This window comes from Brachycentrus maculatus, unplaced genomic scaffold (genome assembly GCF_059751285.1).
Source record: "Brachycentrus maculatus isolate JH-2025_06_01 unplaced genomic scaffold, ASM5975128v1 h1tg000514l, whole genome shotgun sequence".
Lineage (NCBI taxonomy): Eukaryota > Metazoa > Arthropoda > Insecta > Trichoptera > Brachycentridae > Brachycentrus > Brachycentrus maculatus.
The window spans coordinates 749,936-775,931 of NW_028281260.1; the positions used below are offsets into that span (position 1 = coordinate 749,936).

The 25,996-nt window shown below is 31.3% G+C and overlaps 1 protein-coding gene across 1 annotated transcript in view; it reads right to left on the bottom strand.

Moving 5' to 3' along the window:
- The window catches only part of mmd (disintegrin and metalloproteinase domain-containing protein mind-meld), a 420,228-nt gene that overhangs the window by 55,657 nt on the left and 338,575 nt on the right, over window positions 1-25,996 (bottom strand). The window contains exon 8 of the mRNA XM_088272686.1: window positions 13,451-13,597. Within this exon, the coding sequence (XP_088128812.1) occupies window positions 13,451-13,597 (147 nt within the window). The remainder of the gene's footprint in view (window positions 1-13,450; window positions 13,598-25,996) is intronic.

Sequence of the window (25,996 nt, forward strand, 5' to 3'; positions counted from 1 at the left end):
AAAAAAGCAGTTGGCTCAGGGCAGGTATAATAAGAGTAAATGGTATGCTGAATGGGAATGGAAAGGCTCTAAAGGGTACAGAAGGGTCAGACTACGGGGACCACTCGAGGGAACCAAATCGCCGGCAGTCTCGAACCGCCCACCCCCAGCAGACTGATTACTTTTTCTTTCGATGTTTTAAAATATTTGATGAATAATACATTCGCATTTAGCGAAAAAGTACCGTTTCCCAGATTTTTATTTCGACCTATTCCACGAATTCGCAAAAACAGCAAGGGCACCGACAAAAACTACCAAGACTGAGTGACTTAATTATCTGTGTTATCTTTCCATCTGAATTATACTCGTACCAGAAGTACCGGGCGGATACACTTATATATTTTTATGAGAACATTTCTCATCTAGTTTCCGGTTGGGAGATTAACTCCGAGTAATTTTCTCTCAACAGCTAAATAATGACTACACATCTCACGATGTTTGCTAATTGGTCACGTGACGTTTCGCAGAGTTAGCACGGAATCCCTCTCCTCTTCAATTAATGCTCGGAGAAAGGGAGAAAAACTATTCTCTCGAATGCTTAATCACATATGGTATGAGAGATTGGGAACACATTTTCATAAGGACTCTCGACGTTTTCGTGTGTATTGTAAACGTAAGTTTAAACTTATATCGAATGTTTGATCACATATCAGAGTTTGGGAACAATTTTTCATGAGCACTTTTGATTTTTTGTGTGTATTGTAAACTTATGTTTAAACTTTTACTGAATCACATATGAGAGTTTGGGAACAAATTTTTATCAGGTTTTTTGACATTTCCTGTGTATTGTAAACTTATATTTAAACTTCTCACAAATGTTTAATCATAAATAAGATTGAGAACAATTTTTCATCCTAACTTTCGACATTTTCGTATGTATTGTAAACTCATATTTTATATTGTAGTCAGGAATTTTCACTTAATTGAGGTATCATTTTAAATAAATGGGAGTACAAGTGTTTTACAAAGTATTTGTCACTCAAAAATTACATGAAATTACATTAACTTTAAGATGTTTTGAATATTGAAAGCATTAACTTTGTGGATCATATTGATATATTATTTCGAGAAATAAAAATACTTTGTGTTCTGATCCACTCACATATGTTCTGATCACTCATGTGAGTGGATCAGAACACAAAGTATTTTTATTTCTCGAAATAATATATTAATTTTAAGAGTTTTAGTAGGAACATATCAATAAATTGTAATATTTTTATCGTAAACATCACTTTAAAAAAATGTGGCAAGTGTTTTGATGGATTTTACATCATTATCAAACACTTTATGTGAAGCTTGTTTGTCCGCCTCCGTAGTATTATGGTCAGCACGCTCGGCTACCGTTCTGGAGGTACCGGGTTCGATTCCCAAGGGGGGTAAAATAAATGTAAGTGATTTTTTCACTCTATTATTTATTCAATATTACCATGGACTGGGGGCTGAAACGGAGGGCTGATCACCCTTCCTTCATGTGCAAACGATCAAGATAACACTGCGTTTATATGACACAGTGCCCTTTGCACCATTGAGGTGCGGATAAGGGTTTTATTTATTATTATTATTATGTGAAGCTTAGTCTAAGTTTTATAATTGTACTCTTAGAACTAAGAAGGAAGAGAGAGGAACTCTTTCTTATATTTCATCATAATGTATGATGAATAATATAGAATATGGATAATATCTTAAACTTACACCGTAGTAATCATATGCTGGGTTAATTCCTTGTTTGGAATAGAAAAACTGAATGCAACTTTATGGGTGGGTCCAAATAATTGCTCGCACATCTAGGTTTTCTCCAATAAGGAGTTATTTTTCATTTTACTGACATCTTAAGAAAGATGCAGAAGAATATGGAAGTCTAGGTTTTCACAGGGCTTATGATCTGTCATATTCCGTTTATGGCATATGTTTTTGTCCGCTTTCGTGGTGTAATGGTCAGCGTGTTTAGCTACCGTGCTGGAGGTCCCGGGTTCGATTCCCAGGGGGGGGGGGTGAAAATAATATTAGTGATTTAACACTGTAATATTTATTTAATATTACCCTGGACTGGTTCCTGAAGCGCAAGAGTGATCACCTTGCCTTCATGTAAGTAATGATCAAGATAACACTGCGTTAATTTGACGCAGTGCCCTATGCACCATTAGGTGCGGATAGGGGTTATAAGTATGATCTGTCATAGGGTGGTAAAGTGATCACTTTACATATATGTTTTTGTTATTCTTCATTCTACCCATAATTTCCAGAAATAAGAATACCTAGTGGTTGTTAATCATTGGTAGAATAGTGAATGTTGCACGTGTATCAAGTGATCATAAGCCCTGTAAATATCATATTCTACTTCATCTATGTTGAGATGTTAAAATGTAAAAATGTTATACTTCTTAACCGGTCACTTAATGACTAATGATTAATTAATTTAGCCGTTCGTACGATTAAAATTTCCATTTACTGCGTTAATTAAAATAAAAAAATATTTTAATATCATATTCTACTTCATCTATGTTGAGATGTTAAAATGTAAAAATTTTATACTTCTTAACCGGTCACTTAATGACTAATGATTAATTAATTTAGCCGTTCGTAAGATTAAAATTTCCATTTACTGCGTTAATTAAGTGGTTCAAATATAGAGCGTTAATTTAGTGGTGCTAAAAAGCATGTCAAAATTCCGCTCATAACACTAAAAGCACGATTAAATTGATTAAGGTTAAAACGTGGTAGTAGTCGCGGCCTAAAATCGGCGATGTAAATTTACATGAATTATCAAAAGGGTGATTTGAGGTTTAAGTTATACGCCGTTTGAGTAATCAGTTTTGTTTAAAAATTTACTAGAATTTACTCGGGAATGACGACTTGAAAAAGTATGTGCGCAGTGTATCCAAATTTATTTTCACAAATTCTCGATTTTGCTTCACTTAGGAATTTTTTTATCTTCTTCTTTTTCCATGATCGCTCTCTAGGTGTAGCTAATGGCCAACAAGAGACGTCTCTAAGTCACTTTGTCACGCGCCATCTCCTTGGCTTCCTCCCAGGTCAGTCCGGTATCCCGAAGTTCTGCTGAATATAGTTTGAATGGTCGTCAGAGGTCTTCCGGGGCGCCGAGGATTCGGGTTGGAAGAAGAGACAAGACAACAGAAGTTTTTTAACTGATTTAAACCAGCTTATGGCAAGTCCTGCATATGCCCAGACTTCTATCTTCATACATTTATTTTAATATGTTTTAAGATTTCAATAAATCTTGATGAAAAATATGCCTTTACACGTAGCACATTATCTAATCAATGCTATTTTTTACACATTGTTTACGGCGTGCATTTGTGCGTTTCAGAAACCATATGTTGTAGTGGTGTGGACATTTTTTAAAATTTCAGTTAGTTACCTTTAACGTCATATACAAAAACAAGTCATTAACATGTAATTTGTCATGATTTCTTATGTTTGCTTTGCTATATAGTGGATAGGTGTCACTTTAATATAAAAATAGTATCGATTATTTTCTGTCATCATTCTTTCGATGCCACCTAATATGACCCGCGTCAAATCGCATTTCTTTAAAGCCTAAATATATGTACAATACATAGCATTTTTTTAACGTAATTGATTTTCACTTCAGAAACCATTTTGGTATTGTAAAAATAAGTTTTTCTTTGAAATAAATATGTTGTTTTGACATGAAAAGAGTTATTGAATGGTTAAAAAAAATGTTCGGTAATTGTACGAAGAAACACATTGGCCTCTCGCACGGGTGAACTCTTAATGGATTCGATGTTTGCAAGTACCCCCTTGACAAACTGATCACTAGACTATTAATGTTATCATCAAATAAGATCCCCTTATAAAGTGCATTGCGCTATGCTGCTTTGCAGACGACACATTATTTTTCTTCGTCTTATTCCCACCCTGTAATATTAATAAACTTCATTTTGTTTAAATTATAAAAGTAAAGGAAAATATTTGACAAATGAATTACATAATGTAAATACTTGTCTTGTCATTTCGTTGAACGATTTTTCAAAACGTACTCCTTCTTGCCGATCTCCCCTACCGCGATTGAAATTCCAACGACTAGCTACCTCTAATCGAAAAGTTTTTCATTATTGTCAAAGTTCTAATATGAAATACACGCAAAGAATGTTGTAAAATCAGTACAACACTCGAGTCTTCCATTACGAAAGGAAAACCGGAGACAAATTTATGTGTAGCTGGAAGTTTATTTTTTCAAAATTAAAACTCGCCAAACAAGATAGCGAAATAGTTTGCCAAGAGATAAATCCAGCGTTTCGCAGTTTGCGGTAAGGCTTACGAAGGTTTTAACTTTGGGTAAGAAAAAGCACAGTTTTGTTAGCGTTCTTGTAACGATACAAAAAAGGATTTCGCGACCCTTCCGTTATTTGATTTGACCCAGACTAATAAATAAGGCAAATTAAAGAGGGTAAAAACATAATAAACAAAGTTTATATAGAACAGAAGCGATAAATCATTGAATTTTATGCGTCTATTTTTACTAATAAATTAATTAATGAAAAAAGAATATTGTTTTAATTATAATATTAAAAAAAACACAGATTTGGGGGGGTCTATTAAATTTGATACTTTAATTTAACAAAACATAAAAATAAAAAATAAAAATTCGTCGGGACAATTTTGCGCCTTATTAGGGTATTATCAAACTACCGTGAAGATTAAATGGACGTTCCTATATATAGCTTTACAATTCTAGGCACTGAATTAATAATTAGTCTTATCATTTATAAATGAACAAAAGCCAACATGGGAAATACAACACGTAAAAAAAAGTTTTTCTGGTTTATTCTACCGTGTACTATTAGCACTTCTTTCCGAAACTTTTATGTGATAATCATTACTAACTAAATTTGCTTTGTTAAATACGAAATAAATAAAAATCGATATCGGAAGCACTATATATGAGAGATATTACTTTTTGGACCAGACTATACTGCACTTATTTGTATGACTGCTTTAAGAAACACGTTTGTTTAATGAATTTTATTTTGACATAGTGATTTTAATTGGCTATTTTCAAATATTTGCTGGCAAGAATTCTCGTCCTATAAGTCCTCAAAAGGTACGAGCTTTAAAAGCCAATATTACTGAAGCAATCAGAGTGATGAACTAGAAAATCGTGCTACAAATTATAAATAATTTTCAATTATGCCTTCAACGATGTAAGATAAGCATGGTTACTAGTTTAAAAAAAAAAGTAATTAAAAAAAATGATTTAGTGTTATGTTTATAAAAAAAATTTTTTTCCTTGGTTGCTTCATTAGTTCATTCAAAATAATACTCTAAACTATATGTAATGTATAAAGTAGTAAGAAGTGTTATATTCTCTAGAAAGCAGTTACACACGGAATATGTTAAATCTATAATAAAGGAGTTACAGTTTTGAGCAAACCCCAATCACAGTAGACCGCTGGGCATAATGTTCAAAAATGGTAATAAAACCAGAAACTCTACCAGGAAAAATCTACAAAAAACTGCAGTAACTTATCGCGCACAGCCCAGAATATGCATTTAATTCGAAAGAATCCAAAGAAGAAACGCTTTAACGACTTCCATATTTTCTAATAAAAATTCAAAGATAAAACAATGGCTTCCATGTCCTTGCACAAGTTGAATGTTTTAGAGTTCCTTTTTCATCTATGGCGGAGAATACTTCCGCGGGGATAATGTTCTCGGGCTGCATTTGTGGCGGGGATTCAGAAACCAGTTCCATTAATAAATGCATTCAAATGCAATCGGACAGAGCGTGCCGCCATTTTAAAACGCTCAGTATTTTCTTTCAAATTTAAATTAGCTTTTCTTTTATCTTAACTGGAATTTCTCTAACAAGGGTAAAAAGTTTTAGAAAGATAGCAGATATTTCGAGAAAGTTATTTAAATCAACGGGGTTCATAAATAATAGGGGAAAAATCAAAGATGAAAAGTGAACGATTTTGTTTGAGTTGGTATCACTTCATTTATTAAAGGGTTACTAGCAATATTGGTTCGGTGTGTACATGCTACACTGCCCAATTGATCAATTATTTGGAAAATTATTTCGACCAAAAAAAAGAGTATAGTATAACTATACATTTTGTGTGGAAATATGTTTCTCTTTATGTTTTGTTCATGATATGCATCATGTTAAAAACAATAATTTAATTATTTGAAATACCTTAAAATTATCATTTACATAGTTGACATGAAATACCTGTTTGTTGTCTTTTTTTCCAGTTTATTTCCTCAGTTCTTATGTGACAAAAAAACTGAAGCCAACATATCTTTATATGACGACTGCTAACATTAATTTTTTTATGAATTTTCCATGAAAAACATATATATTTGATTTCTTATCTCTAAGAGAAAATCTGTTTTCCCTGTTTCTACGGTGTTTTATGTTTTTCGCTTTAAGATTTCGGTATACGTAGTGTTACACACGCAAGTCCAAAAATTGAATTGAAAGGAGTTTTATGTTATCTGTCGAAATGAAAGATAAAACCACACATACGTCACGAAAATATACTAATTTTAGCCTTGATCATTTGTCATTGACATTGAAGTCATTTCAATAAAGTACCTGTCAATTATTACTTACAATTTACCTTAATAAATTTATGACAAGTTTAAGGTTTTTTTCAATACAACATCGTACGATATATGAATTTATCAACAGTGCAAGGAAACGCTTCCATATTAACTGTTCAAGTAAATTCGTGAGTTTGGTGACATGAATCCCAAAATATTATCTTTAAAATTAGGTCAACGGTAAAGGAAAAACAAACGAATTTAAAAAAAGTAAGTTTCTAGAAACGAGATTTTATTTTCAATGAATTTTAAATAACTTTTGCGTGTCTACATTAGAAAAATCATTTAGTAGAACACACAGCCATATTTTTTATTATTATAGAGCCATATAGATGGTAATGACGTTGTAAAAAAGGTTTATTAATAAATAAAGTAACTTTTAAGGGTATCCTTGGCGCCAAAATAACGTTTTTAGCGAATATTGCCAGAAATAGGGTACTTGAAGGGATGAACTAGAGAAATTATAAAGCCTTTGAATACCCCATACAGCTTTCTTCAACCAATTCTGCAGGATTTTCTAAAAATCTTACGTTTAAAGATTTCTTCAAGAAAATTTGTTGCAATCTCAGAAAAAGGGGTTATAATAAACCAATGCGTACTTAAATAAAATAAAGAACTTGAACAGAGAAATAAATATCTTTAAGAATCCTATAATAAAAACTCTGATTTATGAAAAAAATAATCAATATAAAGAAAATAAACATACATTTCAAGATAAAAATATTGTGGTATTATTAATTTAAATTTGACTCCATCAAATGCATCAAAGCACGTGGCGCGATGTACCGAGTGGCATTTAAATTCAAATTTAATTATTTTGATTTTCACATCTAGGCACTTACAGGGCTTCCGACCTGTCATAGGCTTGTATAAGTGATCATGTTACAAACGTGTAACATTCATCATTCAACCCAACGCTTACAACTACACTATTCAAATTTTGGAAGCTATAATACTTTATATTTGTCCGCCTCCGTAGTGTTATGGTCAGCACGCTCGGCTACCGTTCTGGAGGTCCCAGGTTTAATTCCCAGGGAGGGGTCAAATAAATATAAGTGTTTTTTTCACTGTAATATTTATTCAATATTACCCTGGGCAGGTAACTGAAGCGGAGGGCTGATCACCTTTCCTTCATGTGTAAACGATCAAGATAACACTGCGTTTATACGACACAGAGCCCTATGCACCATTGGGGTGCGGATAAGGGTTTTATTATTATTATTATCATTATAAAATTTATATAAATTTAACATTAGGGCAAAAACACATTCGCAACACAAAAATATAAATATTTACGTGTTTTACATTTATTTTAAAACGTATTTTTAATTAAAAATAAGATGTCTTAACGAATACAAAGATCACAAGTTTTTCAATCTAAGCGGTTACATAGTAGCTACATGTTTTGCGAAACCCCGCATAAAAGAGTGTCAAAAAAATAAAACAACTTTCTTTGCAACGTGTTGCTTCACTTATCCTTTTTGCGTAGGATCTTCGGCACCAAAAACAGGACGAAACCGCAGTGTCAAAGCTTTAAGGCTATCATTTGCATAAAACATATCTTAATTGCCAGGGGTAATGCGTTGCGTGGTCTCTTTAGTGTAATCGTTAGGATAATGTACGAGTATGGGATATGAAGCAAGATTTCATAGTCCAATTCATAGTCAGGGTTCTGCATAATCGCGGTAGCACCTGCGACATCCCCCGTCGCAATTCACCTATAATGTCCACTGCTTACACCCTTTACTAAATCACCCTTTCGGCAGCTGATGCGAAGGGCAGGTTACTTTTGGAAATAACACAGTAATCTTCCTAAAACATTCTTACTGGATTTGATCATTTAAAAGGATACGTAATTGTGAATTTCAATACACTCTCGATTATACGGAATGGATGATGAAAAATTCTGTATAATAGATTTTTCACTTAATCCGAAAACATGAAAAAAACAAGCAATGTATTTTTTAAAAACTGTGCTATATGGTCTTTATGTAAGCTTACTTGCTTAGTACGATATACGTATTGACACAACTCTAGACAACTAACCGAAAAATGGATATTTTGTAATTGATTTATTTCTAAAGTATGATACCACAAAGTACTCGTATTGTTTGGATTAAAGGTGGGTAAATGCGTACTCTAATATAAGTGAAATACATGATGGAAAGGTGATCTTCTCAGCACTTCAGAAATCAGCCAAGGGTAATTAAATAAACATGTGACTGAAAAATAGCTTGTAACTCAAATTCTTCAATGCTTTTTCGAATATTTTGTAGAAAAAAATATTTATGTTAAACGGCAATAAAAACGTAAACTTGACGGGACTTTACTTAAAACATTATTTAACAAAGATGAGAATAAAATAAAATTCTCTTTAGTAAGCTTTTTCTTTGGATAAAATATTTAAAATAGTATTTGAAATATTTTGACACGAATATTATTTCAACGTCCTCTTTTAAAATAATTTTATAACAATCGTGCTTACGAAATTTATGTATAAATGGTGGGATACAATTTTCGTAAGTGGATGTAAGCTACTGACTCAATTTCCTAATCGGCTCTGTATATAACGAAGTGATAATAATTTTTCGGCAAAAAATATGCTAAAAGGTCACTTATAACGAGAAAAGCGCGAGAAATCGAGGCCTAGCTATAAAACGCCAGAGAGAGGAACAAAAAGTTCCTCGAGGATGTTTTTCTTGTAACAAGGCGCTAAGAGCAAACTCCTTGTTGTGGAATAATTTATACAATCAATTACCAGGGTGGAAAGGGGAGGGGCTGATCTCCGAGGGGTGAAGGGGGCTGGAAGGGAGCCAAGATGTTTTCAGAAGTCATTTTTAATTATGACTTCGTTCAAGAAAGTGCTGGCGTACATAAGAAAGAAGTTTGATGTTGAAAATATATACTGCGGATGTACGAGCATCAATTAAGGAGCTTCCTATGAAAGTAATATTTAATTGCATGACTAGGCTTTTCTATTCTTCAGCCGAACGCTTGATTTATTCAAGAAATTGAATTTATAGAAACAATGATGTAATTAATGTAAACTATCAATCAAGCACACGATAATTAGAATTGGTTTTTCGATAAACCCCAGCATTTTATGGTTAAAATAAAAATTAAGTGGTTTTTCATGTTTGAAAATATCATCCCATATGAAGGTAGGAACCTTATGTTTTTAATTTACAATTTAATATTTTTCTAAGAATTTCGATCACAATTTTTTCTGAGACTTTATAAAATAATTCGTGTCATAACCATGTTAATACACACTTTTGAATTGTAAGTAACCATGTTTATATACACTTTAAAAGTGTATCTATTGACGTAATACCGAGTTAAACGTAATTCATAAAAAAATTATAAATAATTTACTTTCGGTTGACATTGCACAAACGGTGATGAAAAAAAGGAATTTTGTTTTTATGTAAGTTATAACAAGCTTTACAAATAAAAACACGTATGGAAAATATAAGGCAAAAAACGTTAAAAAAAAGTAAATTTTTCCAAATATATCTCTCAAAATAAGCCTAATATTCCGGGATTAGTATGTTTGTTATCCATGCATATCATCCTTATAATACATAAATATTATTATCTATAAAAAATTATAAATATATAGATATATATAAATATATATATATATATATATATATATATATATATATATATATATATATATATATATATATATATATATATATATATATATATATATATATATATATGTATATATATATATATATATATATATATATATATATATATATATATACATATATATATATATATATATATATATATATATATATATATATATATATATATATATATATATATATATATATTTATGTGTGTGTGTGTTAAATGAACTTTGTATTACATTGTACGAGCAAATTCAAATTCGCAAGACTTGAATTTAACAATGGTATATCGTAAATATCGAATGTATGAGTAAAACATGTACAATCTAAATTAAAATCTTTCTAGCCACAATATTTATGATGCTGACTTAAATGCACTCTAAAGGTTTGTGAATCAAATCGTTTACTCTAACTTTGTATTGAAATTTGAGTATGACCAAATCTTTATACAAATATAAAAGCTTATAAAAGAAAACTTTAATTAATAGTAAAACCTGTACAAAACATTTGAAATATTTTTATGTTGACATTTTAATTTTTAAATGCTTAATGCTTAAATGAGGTTCCTTAAATAAATTGTTTATGTCAGGTGAATCGATCTTGAAGGTGGAATATTTATCTTTCACTATCATCCCAAAATCGCTTTTAATTATGCTTAGTTTTTTTATTCCGTTATTACAGTTAAACAACGCTGATTCAAAAAAAAAATGTTTAAAAGGACAGAAATGAATCTTTATTGAAAATTAAAAACTGACTTTTTTTTTAGATATAGTACAAAGCATAAAATAAAGTAAATAGAAAATACACGAAGCGCCTTTGAGACGATATTTTGTGAAAATGGCGCTGTTTAAATTAACAAAATATTAATAAATATTAAAAGCGACATTTTGGAAAGAATTTTTCCACTTTATTAATTAAAATAATGAAAAAAAATGAGTACAAGTTATTTCTAAATTTCCAATCATCTTGTATTAAGGTATCTTTATCACCTTTGTCGTAAAACAAAGTCGTAAAACAGTGTTTAGTAATATTAATATTCTTACCAAATTATGATATTGCCAGAGCGTATGGGACTGCTTAATAGTTTGTTATCTCCACATAATGCTTAATACGGAAACTTTGTTTCAAGTATATAGTTTCGTACAATCCTATATCGGGTAATGTTATTCCACGTAACAGTACACACTCATTGCGCAATACCTGATTTGATTAGCTTAATTAGTGGGATAATACATTATACAGAGCTTGCTATCACTAAACATTAACATGTTAATTAAAGCGACATTTATTTTGTGGAATTGGTAAACGTATCAAGTATTAAAGTAAAGGATTTTATAAATAATTTATGATTCAACGTGCTATCAAATTTGGTTTATAAGTACTTGTGTAACATTCATCTTAGCTCTTATAAATAATAATGTTTGCGCATATGTACATCTTCTTAATTTGAGGCAATCAGACACAATACATGTACTGTGTCATGATATTGATTATAAATTAAGGAGTTCTAAAAAATTGAGTAGTATAGTTGTCAATCATGGGTAGAATGTTGAATGTTGCACGTGTGTAAAGCGATCACTTAAGCAGTCTATGACAGGTCATAAACTCAGTAAATACACACTTCCATATTATTCTTCACAAACGTTGATATTATATAAAAGGGAAAATAACCCCTAAGTGAAGGAAACCCAGATTTCTGAATATTATTGGTAAATATTTGGGCACACTCAAAACGTTGTAAAATTGTAAGGAACCCGAAATTAAACCTTGTTTTTCTCTAAATAAATTGTTGGAGTAACTAATTTGAATGTAACTTATTTGGACCTAAGCATGGAAATACACACTGTAACTACTAAACTACACTGGTGGGCAAATTACGCAACAAATGAGAATATCGTACACGTTCCCGTTGAATGCTTAGTAAATTAGTCCCCGCATTGTAACGAAAGAAGGATACCGGTTCATTATTAACAATTAACGTCCCAACAGCTGAACGAAGCAAGAAGAATACACCTTGTTTAATTCATGTTGCAAGTAAACGAAAGAAAATCTAATTCCAAGTAAATTTGTTTATTCATTCCGTGCGGATGGGGAGGAAGGTAAGACTGGAAATTTTTTAATTCAATTTCGCGTTACCAATTTGCGCATCTGGTTTGCAGCGAGAAATAATATCCGAGCAAACAGCGAACTTTATCATTTATTAGGCACTATCCGCTTTGTGTAAACTAAAGAGCCCAGTTCAAATGGAGAAATAACTATGTTTCTTGGGCATTTTTCAAGACTAGACATAAATCAATTTTTTTTTAATATTTATATTTTTTTATGTTTAAAGCATTAACTTACTGGTTACTCAATTTTATTTTGTACAAAAATCTGGGTAATATTAGTATGTAACCACGGAGACTTTAGAATATTGTGATTTCAAAATAAAAATGAAATACTGGTATAAGACCATTTTTGAGTTTATTAAGGTAAACATGACCAGTTTCGAGAACTACAGATGTAATCGTTGATAACTGTCGCGGAAAACATATGTAGACCTCAAAACTAGTCATGTTTATGTTAATAAACTCAAAAGTGATTTATATGTGTATTTTATTTGTCCGCCTCCGTAGCGTAATGGTCAGCACGCTCTGCTACCGTTCTGTAGGTCCCGGGTTCGATTACCAAGGGGGGTAAAATAAATATAAGTGATTTTTTCACTGTTGTATTTATTCAATATTACCCTGGACTGGTACCTGAAGCGGAGGGCTGATCACCTTTCCTTCATGCGTAAACGATCAAGATAACACTGCGTTTATATGATGCAGTGCTCTATGCACCGTTGGGGTGCGGATAAGGGTTTTATTATTATTTATTATTATTTTATTTTAATATTTGAACGCATCTATAAGCATTATATAGTTTCCTTAAGTTATTAAATGTATTCGAGAATAACTGATTAGAACGAACTTCTCAGAAACTATTTAATTTTATATCTATTTTAATTTAAACAAATTTTGTAAAAACTTGTTATTTATTATGTAATAAGAAAACAAACCTTCAGTTCTATGATAATTACCCAAACGTTTTGTAAAAATTGAAAAATTTTATCAAAACTTACATGTATTTATAAAATTGTAATGATATGGTTATAAAAGTGTTCCGTACTAGATCATGAAGAAAATGTTTTTACTGACCGAAAGATCTCCTCCATAGAATGGATGGATGACGAAGGTTTCGTTGCCCACGTGGATGACCCCTGAAACTCCGTTACACGTGTGGAAGGCAGCGCTGGCTCCTGGGTAGTCTTTTACTGTACCGTGGTAGTAGCAGTGTTCGATCTCCTGAAAATTAAGGAAAAAATTCAATAATGAAATTTCAGTAGTTTCAAAACAATTTTTTTTGGAAATCATCCCATTGTGTACTGATTAACGATATATTGTTATTTATATTTAAATATGCTTTGTATGGATAAAAAATACTTATTTCAAGTAAGGAAATAAAGTTTAATGGTGAAGTCTGACACAAGGCATTACCAAATAAATTCTAGTATCATTTCTAGAATTTATTTGGTAATATCAAGTATTTATTTTCATCCTTTAACAAAGTTTAGTTGAATTTTCGTCAGAATCAATGCGTTTTTCAGATTTTAAAGTCATTTTTAGCGAGCAAAGTAGCAGCTTTGTACACAAAAACAATAACTAAGGCAACTTCCTTTTAAAAATCGATTGCTTCGATATCAAAATTTTGCGAATCAGGCTTCAATTTGATTCCTCGTAAACTTTTTTTCTAGACATTAAACAATTTGATTTTATCTACGTACAAATATAAATTTGGTTTCTTAGAAACAAATTCGAATCGAACGACGAATCATTTAGACGTAGACGTATTCTGTTGATAAAAACCATTTTCAGTGAGATGAAAGTATTTTTTAATAATAAATTGAAATTGAAATAACGTTGACAAATAAAATTGATATTAAACATGATACGTATACTAGAAACATTAACGTTATTTGTTTTATGTAGTATTGTAACGCATCAAACTACAGTATTTTTGATATTTTTAATCATCCTACATATCAGCTTATAGTACGCCAAATTTCCTAGAGCTTTATGATAACGCATATCAAAAATATCCTTTTGTTGAATCAAACAGGTCATTTGACAAAACGATTATCACGGTTGATTTGCTTTACGGTTAAACGAAACTATTCTAGGGAATTTATGTGAAAAGATCGAACTAAAATTTATTGACAAGAAGAATCTGATATCTACTACACGTGAAAGATGATTTACTAAAAAAAACGATGAAATAAAACTGGAATATTTAAATTATCTTTTATAATCTATTTTTAATGTAGTTATTTTATATTTTTTGTAGCTGGATAGAAATAACAATATCTATTGTGGTTTTAAGATGTTTAATATGTATAAAAGACAAATTTAACTGCGTGCGTGTGATAAGTGAGAATAAATACTTCCGTTTGAAGTAGTTGGTTCTTTATAACGTCAAAAACTATTAAAGTAAGAATAAAAAAATGAAAATACCAATCATGAAAAAGCATGTCATATGTATTCTAATCAAGGTAATTTTCTGTCAAAAATTCACACAAAATGCCTTGAGTATTTCATACACCCATATTCTTTTCTGGACGCATTCTTGTTCAATCAGCTGAATAAACAATCACCCTTCATCAGTATCATAACTCGGACGGTGATGAAACCCTTCCACTTTCACCACGATTATAGAAATTGGGCCGGAAGGGGTGCGAGACGGTGAAGGGCTGTAAGGGTAGGTCGTCGGGGGAGGTGAGGCAGGGGGCAGGGATGCAAGTTATTTCGGGGTTCACTTAATCGAAAACCACGATTGAAGGGCAAAATTTGAAGAACCAAGTTAAGTAAGAAATTAATAATACAATGAGGTTATAGCGAGCAATATTTTGTAATACAGATTTCAATCTAATTAAAAATATGAATTTATAAAATCAGGATTACGAAATTTCAGGTAAACTTCACTGGTTAGTTTTTACAAAGTTAGAAAACAGATTTTAAGGTAAATACGAGTAAGATTTTATCATTAAAAATTAAATGAAAAACAAACATACCAAGAACAAAGTCTGTAATATTAAAAAAAAATGTAACAAAAATAATTGAAAACATTGTTTTTTACCGTACTTATTAATCAGGCTCTTTAATATATGTAGTTGTTTTTTTTTGCTCCTTTCTGATCAGTGTAAAAATTTCACATTGAAAATCAAATCGTATACGAACTGTTACGCTACAAAAGTGAATAGAAAAAAAAGTTACATAACCTTTTAACAATACACAGATGAAATAAAATAAAATAATCATGGCTTAGCGCTCTGAAGTGTGCAATTGCAGCGGAATGTACAAATCATAGCTCTTTATATACAATTGATGTAGAGGATTTAGGGATGTTTGCACCAATTTAGTACCCTTTTCCAAGTCTCGGAGCGTAGATTGCCAAAGATAGTACCTTTGCTCTTATTTCTCGCTTTTTTTCCATTTCAAAGACACGGTATAGATCAAAGAGTCTCTCGCCATTGACAACAAATAGAGCACGAGGTAATGCGAAATAAACTGTCGGTTAACTAGGCGATTCCTGTAGACGACCTATGCATGTAAAAAAAATAAGGTGGATACCTTGAACATGGCGGCCCGATAATTTTCTTTGAGTTTAAGTCTGTGTCAATAAAAAGTGACTTTTCTTTCAAATGGACAGAATAGTTTTCGCACAAATAAAAAAAAATTGGAAACCGTTGCATTCTTTGCCTTGTTTATGTTCGTAACACGTTTGTTAACTCATACCCTAGCTGTTATGTCGTTTTTTTGGGAGGTGTATTTATATTTCTGTGATGAGAATTATTATGAAATTAATAATATATATTTTTAGATTGTCAAAAAAACTTGTTTTTGCCGCTTAAGGACCAGACCCGAGTATACTCGAGGGGCAATTATGTGCAAAAATTCACACTATGGTAATTTGGGAAAACTTTACCTCTAAAAAAGATCACACCCGATTAAAACTCGGGCAAAAATAAATACGTTTTACAAGAGGGTAGAAAGATCCGAGAGTCTACGTTCTACTGCGAGCCCTGCAATGTGGGCCTTTGTGCTGCTCTGTAATTCAGAATTGAGCACACTAAAGAACAATTTCAATGATATATCTATTGTCACAATTTTTATTTTCATGTGTTTTTAAAAATATAATACAATTGGGTAGACTGTAAAAATCAGTGTTTGAATACATACAATTCTTATATATTTCTTTAAAGAAAAAGTGAAATGTTTGTGTTTTTATTACTTACAAAATATTTCAACTTCATACTATTTCTATGAGCCTAAGTGGCTCATTATAAGGTATCAAATTGTGGTAGAGTGGGTTTGAATCCAGAAACTCTGACTCAAGAGTTCGCGACACTAACCACGGGACCACAACCTGAAACTTAATGGAATTACTGCACTATTACTATTGAAAATGATTTTCCACAAATTAAACGCTAAATCTATTCATTTACCTAGTGTTAAATATTTTTAGGTTTTTATACAGGATCCATTTAGAATGTTCCGTTAGTAAAATTCTTTCTTTAAAGAAGACTGTTTTGCTCGTTTTATTTTTTAATGAGACCAGAAGGGGTTAAAAATAAAAATCACGTTCTTGTAGATAAGCGCTAGGGATGGAATCAATTAATCTAACGACCACAAACTTGTGTGATTTCTTTTTAGTGACATTGCATTAGTAGAGGGGCGATGCAATTAGGTTACACAAAACGGGAAGGAAACACACAAGACACGTTAAAAATGCCATTTGTTATGGCGGTTGAAAATTTAATGAAAATAATTAAAAGAAACTCATTTGCACTTAAAGTTAAAACAGGACGAAAAATGGGTGAAATTTTCCTTTTTGGTCGGGATTTCTGTCATTCACGAACAGAATTTGCGACAAAACGTAATTACTTGGAGTAGACTTCACTTTGAAGATTTGGCTCAAGGGATATATCTGAGTAATCTGTGACAAGACGAGGAAAAATAAAATATAGTAAGCAGAAAAAAATTAAGAGGAAACAGATTCGGCAACGTTTTAAACGCTACTTAATGGAAAATATTTACAGGTTTTTACCTCCGTTCTATATATTAAATCCCGAAATCTTAAAAATATAACCATCTTAATTTTCATCAAAATTTTTACAATTCATTATTATTTTTACTATAAAACTTGAGGTTGAAATATCAACAAACAATTTATTTATTAAACTACTACTTTAACCTTTATTTTATTTATTATTTCGGCATTTACTTTGAAATAAGACATGACGGAATTATAAAAGAAAACACTGTTTTTTTACCATGTGAGTTTATTTTATAACTGCTAGTTTACTCTTAAAATATTTTATTTATTTCGATTGAACATAACAATAATTACAAAAAAAATGTATTTTGTTAATTTGTATGAATCCAATTTTACGAATATCACCATATGGGTGAGTAAAATTTTTCTTTTTAATTTATTTCATACTATGTACTACATTCTCAACTCGGTTAGAACGCATATTTCTTTAAGAAGTGTAAAGATGAAATGCAGTTGTTAGTATGTTGGCTAAAATCTTAAAGGTCTCGGATTCGATTCAAGATTTTTTCCACTAATATTTATTTAATATCAACCTGAAATCGTTTCTGAACTGCCCTACAGTATTGGCGTAATAAACGAACAAGATAACACGGCATCGATGCGATGCAGTACCCTACGCGCTTTTAATTGCATGATGAGAGTTAGATGAAGGATCATGAAATACATATTCGGTAATAATTATTACATAATGTTATATCTGATAAATGATATCAATACACAAAATATTCAATTTTACCCTAGACTGACACCTGAAGCTTAAGACTGATCACCTTGCCTTCATGTACATAGAGTGTATTGTAAATACACTAGTTAAACGCGGGAATGTTATATACACGATAACACTAATTAGCGATGGGAATATAAACAGGTTAAATAATTTAATACGACAGATATGAAACATTTAATATAATCAATCTCGAAAGCTTTGCTCGCAGATTTCAAAACACCGTCTTGAAATGCTTGCTTACCAGAATACTCCAAGGCTTTATTAATTGTCATTTTCCCCGAGAATAATAATTAATGTAAGTAATTATCATTAACTTAATGTAAACATTTATGTCGATCATAATATTAATTTATGAGGAGAGCGATGGCATCACTACCATATAGTACGAGATTGTAATGTACATCCTGCAAGAAGCGTTTATCTGACCATAAACAAATGTATGCATTGAGTTTCTACGATTTTTGTCTCTATATTACTCGTACACGTAACAAAAGCTAGTATGAGTGGGAGTATGCGACCCCGAGACCCTTAACCATTTCTGCTATTCTTCATTTCCTGTCCCCATTCATTCAATTCATACTGTAGTATTTTGTATTACTTTCTTAAATGCAAAAAATGCGCTATGTTTGTGAACATATCCACTCAAATACTACGGTTCGATGTTGTGAGTCCGCTTCTGCGGAAAACACATAAACAAAAAAACACGCCTGAAGCCTTTATTAAGTTGTTTGTTAGGAATCTAATCGTGCAGTAGGTTTTCGTGTGAACTAGGCCTAAGTCACGTTTTCAGTATGTATTATGACGAGAACGTGAATTAGGTGGAGTGGGAATCTTAAGTCCACGTGCCTCATAAGTCACGTGTGTCCGTCCTTTATTAAAATGGCGGACGGCGTGTTCTTCAAAATTAAGCATGTTTTTACGATCCTTTTGTCCCGTTACATTTTTAAGGGTGACATTTCCTGGTCAAAAGGGACGTTTTAATTAATTTTGCCACCGTTTAGGGGTATAATAAATACATTTTGCAAACCCCTTCCTGTTGCTTATGGCTACTTAAAATGTAACACGTAATATGAAAAGGATAATACAGACATTTTATGAATAATTCATCTTCTATCAGACAGCACATTTTTCAGAACTTTCAACCGTCGTAAAAAGCAGAATTCTAAATATGATTATATCAAGGAAAAGTTACCACCACAATAGTTATTATATTTGGACACCTCATCAAAGATGAAGAAGAATATGGAAAACTAAGTAAAACATTAATTAAAAATGGATAGATTTTACCACAAAGTGACTGCCAACTAAATTTATGAAAAAATGAAAGAATATGGAAATCTGGGCATTTACGGGGCTGACGACCGTCATAGGCTGGTTAAGGTGATCACTTTACACACGTGTAACATTCAACAATTCTACCCATTATTAAACATAGTATGAAAATAACTCCTATAATTGGAGATAATCCAGATTTGTGAAAAAGTATTTGGACACACTCAAAATGTTGTATATAATAGTTATTCCCGAACTCATCCGTTAAATGTGATGGTGAATATTTTGATGGTGTTTAAAGGTTTGTAAGTTCACAAAGAAGATGTCATCAGCATCAACAGAGATGATAAAGTTATTCAGGTAGTTAGTAATATAAATGTCTCTTTTTAGGATTAAACTTTTATTTGTGAGCAAATATAGATAATAAATATCTTATAAGTTCACAAAGAAGATGTCATCAGCATCAACAGAGATGATAAAGTTATTCAGGTAGTAAGTAATATAAATGTCTCTTTTTAGGATTAAACTTTTATTTGTGAGCAAATATTAAAAAAAAAAACTCAAAATAATTTGTTTAATGCGTAAGCATAAGTATACACACTTTCAGTCGTTTCCAATAAACAATTGAATAATAAATTACTAGGTATTTAATTTTTTAATGTGTATTTGTATTAGAGAACTATCTGATTTGTTAAATAGGGGTATAGCTAATTCTTTCTTAACTTAAATAAAAAAACATAAATTAAATAAATATTATCTTTCACTCATAATCATCGAGCAGCTTTCGAAAACCTTAGCGTACTAAAGATATTATCACATTATAATGAACTGTTTCTTAATTGTTAAACTTTTTGCTATGATTTCACTAGTTTTTCCTAGGTATTTTAGTAAAAAAAAAGTACTCTCTACCTCTACGGAAACTTTTAAGTAAGAGAATTTTTATTTTTTTTCCTTTTGATCAAATTGAAGCTATATCTTTTCAAAAGACAGTGTTAATAAGAATAATTAGCTATTTAGTGTATTTCGCCATATATTTTCATAACCTAATACGCAACAATGTTACATATTTATTTATTTCAATACTTAAAAAAATCATGAAATGCTTATAATACATGGAAACACAAAAAATGATGTGAAAAAACTGTTTACTTCCTATATTAAAATACATTAAACAATATAAAAGTATACGAAAATAACATACATATATCTTTGATATAACATTTTGATCTAACATGGTTTTTCTCTTTTGAAAAAAAAATCTTTCAAAGACGAATAATTTTGATTACTTACAAACAAAACTGAATATTGCGTGGGAAGTTAATACGACATCCCCGACGACAACTTTCTTGAAAAAAATATTATAATATCCGTACGAGCATATGAGTATCATTAGAATACAATATTTATATGTTTGGTATATTGTAATGGATAGGGCAAGTTTCTTTTGCGTTTTTTTTACCAAATGAAATTGTATAACAAGGGTTGAACAAGTTTCCAATTTCATCTTTCCATTGTGCGGCTAAAGACAGACATAAAGTAGAATAGAAACTAAGTCTTCTTAAGTCTTTTTGAGCGAAATCCATTACTTAACTACTCTCAGAAAGATCACAAATAATAGTTGTAATATTGACAAGGTTTCTATTGATATTTAATTATTTTGTAGACTGATAAGTCGTTAAGAGATTTGATATATTTGATAAACTTACCCAAATTCTAGAAAGCTTGATTGATATGTCAAAATTGCTGACATGCGCCATTATGTTTAAGAGATAATCTAAAGACTTAAAAAAATGTTTTTACGTCAGGACGTGAAAACATTTTTCAAATTTCGTGTCAGGACATGAAAAAAATGAGAAAAATGAAAATCAAGTTTTATTCATTCTTATCTTATTTATTTATTTTAACATTAAAAGGTTAAGTTAATTATGATTTTTTTTGTATAATGAAATTTTTGGATACAGTGTGCCTTACTTTATATTTATTTAATATGAGCAATATACCTTAATACATACGTACAGAGACTATTTGATCGTTTCATGATGAGATGGAAACACAATTTTCAATTTTCGTAACCGCTTACAAAATTTAGATGAAATTGCTTCCATTATGAGTTAATATTATATTCAAATGGGATGATTGATACGAGGGAAATATATTTGAAATTTATACGAACACTACGTTACAATTGATATACACTGAAGAATTTGATATGCTCATACATTAAAGCTCCTCCACACTGGATGTTTACGGTCGGATAGGTTTTGGTGTTGGTAGTAAGATATAAATAATTTTCTCGATATTAATATACGAGAGCTTTGTATGTACAAAGGATTAGAACTGAATGGTAACCTTCGAGATATTGTAATAATGATACAGTAGATCAGGGATGGAGAACCTTTCTCCCATGTTGGTCAAATTTGATTCTAAAAAGAGTGAGTGTAATTTAATTAAAAAAAAAAAGTAAAAACAATCGTGTCGCGGGTTACATAGGTCGAGTCATCAAAACAAGGGGTCACAAGTTTCAACAACTTTAAAATATACAATAAAAATTTAAATGAACTCTTTATTAGTAAAAATAAATGAAAAATATTTTATGTATTATGTACAAAACAAAATACTATCGTCATATTTTATCAATACACAAAAAGTATTTTGATATTTATTCCTTTCGTACTGAAATATTAAATTTTATTTAAAGATAGAAACTAACCTGACTCACACCGGTGTGACCTCAGATCATGTAAAATTTCGCAATGTATATCTTCTTCTTCTTTAGCAAGGACTGTGTCCTGATATTTTCGGATTCCGCTCCTGGGAGGTGGAAGACCAGGTGTCTTTCCATCGTTTAGGTGGTCTTCTTATGCTCCTGTCTGCTACTATCCTCACCACTGGATCCGAACTTGCTCTTCCCACGTGACCTCTCCAGAAACATCTACTTACTCTTCCCCATCACACAACATCTTCGATATCGCAGATTCTTATTCTGTCGCGAAGTATTTGTTTGTTTAGCGATAATTTTTTAAAGTGGCGTTTAATTCTACACATGCAGCACTCATTTTTTTAACTAAATTCGATATTGTAACTGTTATTTAAAAATAAATCACTGATTAAAATCACGCATACATCCATAGAAATATAGACAATAGCCCAGTAGTCTAACGTTTAACCGCTTTTTATCTTTTATCAAATGAAGGCTTCAAATAAAAATAATATAAAAGTTGGTCGAATGATTTCTCACTTGGGTCACTGTGTGGTCCGCGGAACGCTTGTTTGTCATTCCTGGAGTAGGTCACCCATTTCTGCAAGGTCACTTCGATGAACATTCTACATACACGAAAGTAATATATCATTGATTATTTTTTCACCTGCATAGTACAGTAGTTAAACACGTTTTTCTACTTAACTGTAGGTCTCGGGTTCGATACCCAGAGGTGTGACATTAAATAAAATAAAAATGTTTTTTACCCTATTGTTTATTTAATATCACCCTGGACTGGAACGTGATGCGCTGGACTGATCACCTTACTATCCGCGTAATTAACGATCTAGGCTGGCGCCGTGGCACAGTTGGGTAAACGCTCGGCTGCGAAACTGGCGCTGCGGGCTCGATTCCCGCCAATTGCAAAATAAATCCAATACAGATTTATTTTCAATTCGTCTGGGTGTTTGTGATTTATTTTTCACATTTACCTTCCCTTTCTTTACTATCCTACCTGCAGACAAGACTCTAATACAGGCTTTGCGGGTTTATTCCCTTTAAAAAAGAAAAAAGATAACACTGCGACTATGAGATACAGTGCCCGTTCCATTTTTAATATTTCAGTTTGTAAATAGAACTATTTCTTAAAACCTATAGTGACATTTGTTTCGATGCATTTCGCACCATTTTTGGAGATTAATAATGATGCGAAAAACAAAGAAACACGTTTCACAAATAATATAAAATATTTCACATCATATATATTTTTAAATTCTGCTTTTTACAATAAAGGTATTCAGAAATAAAGTTTTTATTTATTATTTCGGCATTCAATTTGTGGTAAAACATGATAAAATTATAAAAGAAAAACACTCTTTTTTACCACATTAATTTAAAATATTACTCAAGTGGTAAAAAACAAGCATTTGTTTTTACAATTAGAGAAATATAGTATTATACAAGTGTTTTTTTTTTCATAAGTTTAAATACTATCTCCAATACTTTTTTTGTGTCAGTTTTTTGCTTTTCAACGGTGTTGTTAAACCTTCTGGATTTTAATAAAGAAAATCTCTCGTATTCAAAATACAATGTTGACATCTTGACATGACATGATTCGATAGATTATTCTGTTTTTATCTCTGTTCACCTATCTCCATGGGTAGCGTCAAACTGAAAATAGTTCGTCATCCGTCGCGCCGCAGGTGGCGTACGTTACGTTTTTGAAAAAAAGGACAACGGGTGTAAGCTGTGAATGGCAGTCGTGGAAAATATTTTTCCCGGCGCAAAAAACTGCCTATCCAGGTAGACGGCGTGACACAATCGCCTCCTTTTACGACAATAGAAACTCGTAAAAACAATCGTAAGGGATTTTATAACTCCCTTTTATTGCGTTGCCTCCTTTTTTCACTTTCAAACACTCTTGACAACTAATCGAAAGTAAAACAAGTCACGCAAATGGAAACCAGGAAAAACGAACACACTAATCGAACAAACCACGAAATATTGCCTTAAAACTATGCAAAACATTTATTTTTGGAATCCCAACATAGATGAAGAGAAATATGGATGTCTGGGCATTTACAGGGCTTAAGAACGTCATAGACTTGGTTAACTGATCACTTTGTAAATGTGTAGCATTCACTAATTAGTAGAATTATACCCACAATTGACAACAACACTGTTAAAATATTAGGAATTTCTAGATACGTTAATCAAAGTTGTGACACAGTACATGTTAGTTCACAGCAGCCATCTATGTTAGAAAAGGGAAAGTTTTTTTACTAAGCAGAGACTCATTGTATTCGTATGCAAGGTCTGAATTCTGGATTGAATTCACATACAACCTTATTTAAATACAAACAAGATTCTTCCCGAATTATTTCACATACTAGGTAACGTATATAAATTTATATATACAAATTGATCAAAAGAATTTTCTCTTATAACAACGTCTGTTAGAAAAAGGTATGTTCAGATTCACTGGTCTGAGATAATTGCCTTTGAAAGTTGTAAAAAAGGAAATAATAACTTTCCAGTATTGAGTATCAAACAGTTATCCAGCCATTCAAAAAATAGAGAATATCCTACTAACCACATTGATATCAGTAAGTCTGGAGGAAAAGGGTGAATAAAAGTATGAAAAATAAATGATAATCTCTCTCTAGGTCGTCTAGACACCCGCTTTTACCGCGCAAACATGCTCGAATCATCTTCCTGGAGTTCAAATTTTTACCATTTCTTCTAACACGTGTAAGTAAGAAATATCCTCAGATCCCCAGGTTAACCCGATGGTTGCCAGAGACGAGATATCTCGGCAAATGGCGGAGTGCCCGTATGGCCAGAGACGAGATATCTCGTCAGTACTTTTGATGACGTATTACTCCGCAGTTTTAACTCATATTGACAATCGGTCAAAAACGGAACATACATTGCCATCAGTTGAAGTTGTCACAAAATATTTTATAAAGTTTTTAAATACTTTTAAGTGATTTATCGGTATCACTTTCAGCTGACAGTTGACAGATGTCATAAGGGCTACCACTCAAACCACTTGAAATATTGATTATTTTAATCGATTGTTTTGAACGCCAGGGGTTTTTATTTTGCTCAATTTTTTGTGTTTTTCTTATTATTTTAAAATATTCCATTGATAAATAATAGTTGTGTGTTAATATTAAATTTAATAAAAACTTGCGTGTGCGACTTAGTGTGACAACCCTGAAAATTTGAAACTGGTTTAACTTCAAGAATAAAACTCTAACAATCGATGCGGGATATAATATTTGGTAAGTAAATTATAATTCAATAAAAACAAAAAAAAAAAAATCTTTAGACAACTTTTTTTTTTCAAAAAAATACTTGGCCTGTTGAGCACTGCGGCGTAATTTATTCGCGGCTATGAAAAGGTTAAGAAATCTAACAAAAAGTCATGTTTATTTTTGCCATTTTATTTATTTTTGTTATAGTTATTTTCATTTAATTTTTAGTGATATATACCATACTCGGAAGCAAAATATGACTGTCTTAGTCAAGCTGGAATAACAAATATTGTTATTAAATTTAAAACGCATCACAGAAGACAATATTTTTTTTCTATAACATTTTAGTTGCACATTTGATTTTATGTATAAAGTATTTGATTTGCCGTTATTCTTTTGATTAAGGACTTTTTACTATTTTAATTTTGAATTTTGCAGTTCACTTTCATTTGATTATAAACTCATGTTTGTCAGTTACACATATTAACATTTGTATTGGTTGTATAGTATAAGTATTAGGATTTGTATTTGTTCATACTACTACTACTACTACTACCATCACGCCGTTTCCCCGCAGGGGTAGGCAGAGAGGATGGAACGCCACACTCTTCTGTCCTGACATACACTCCTAGCC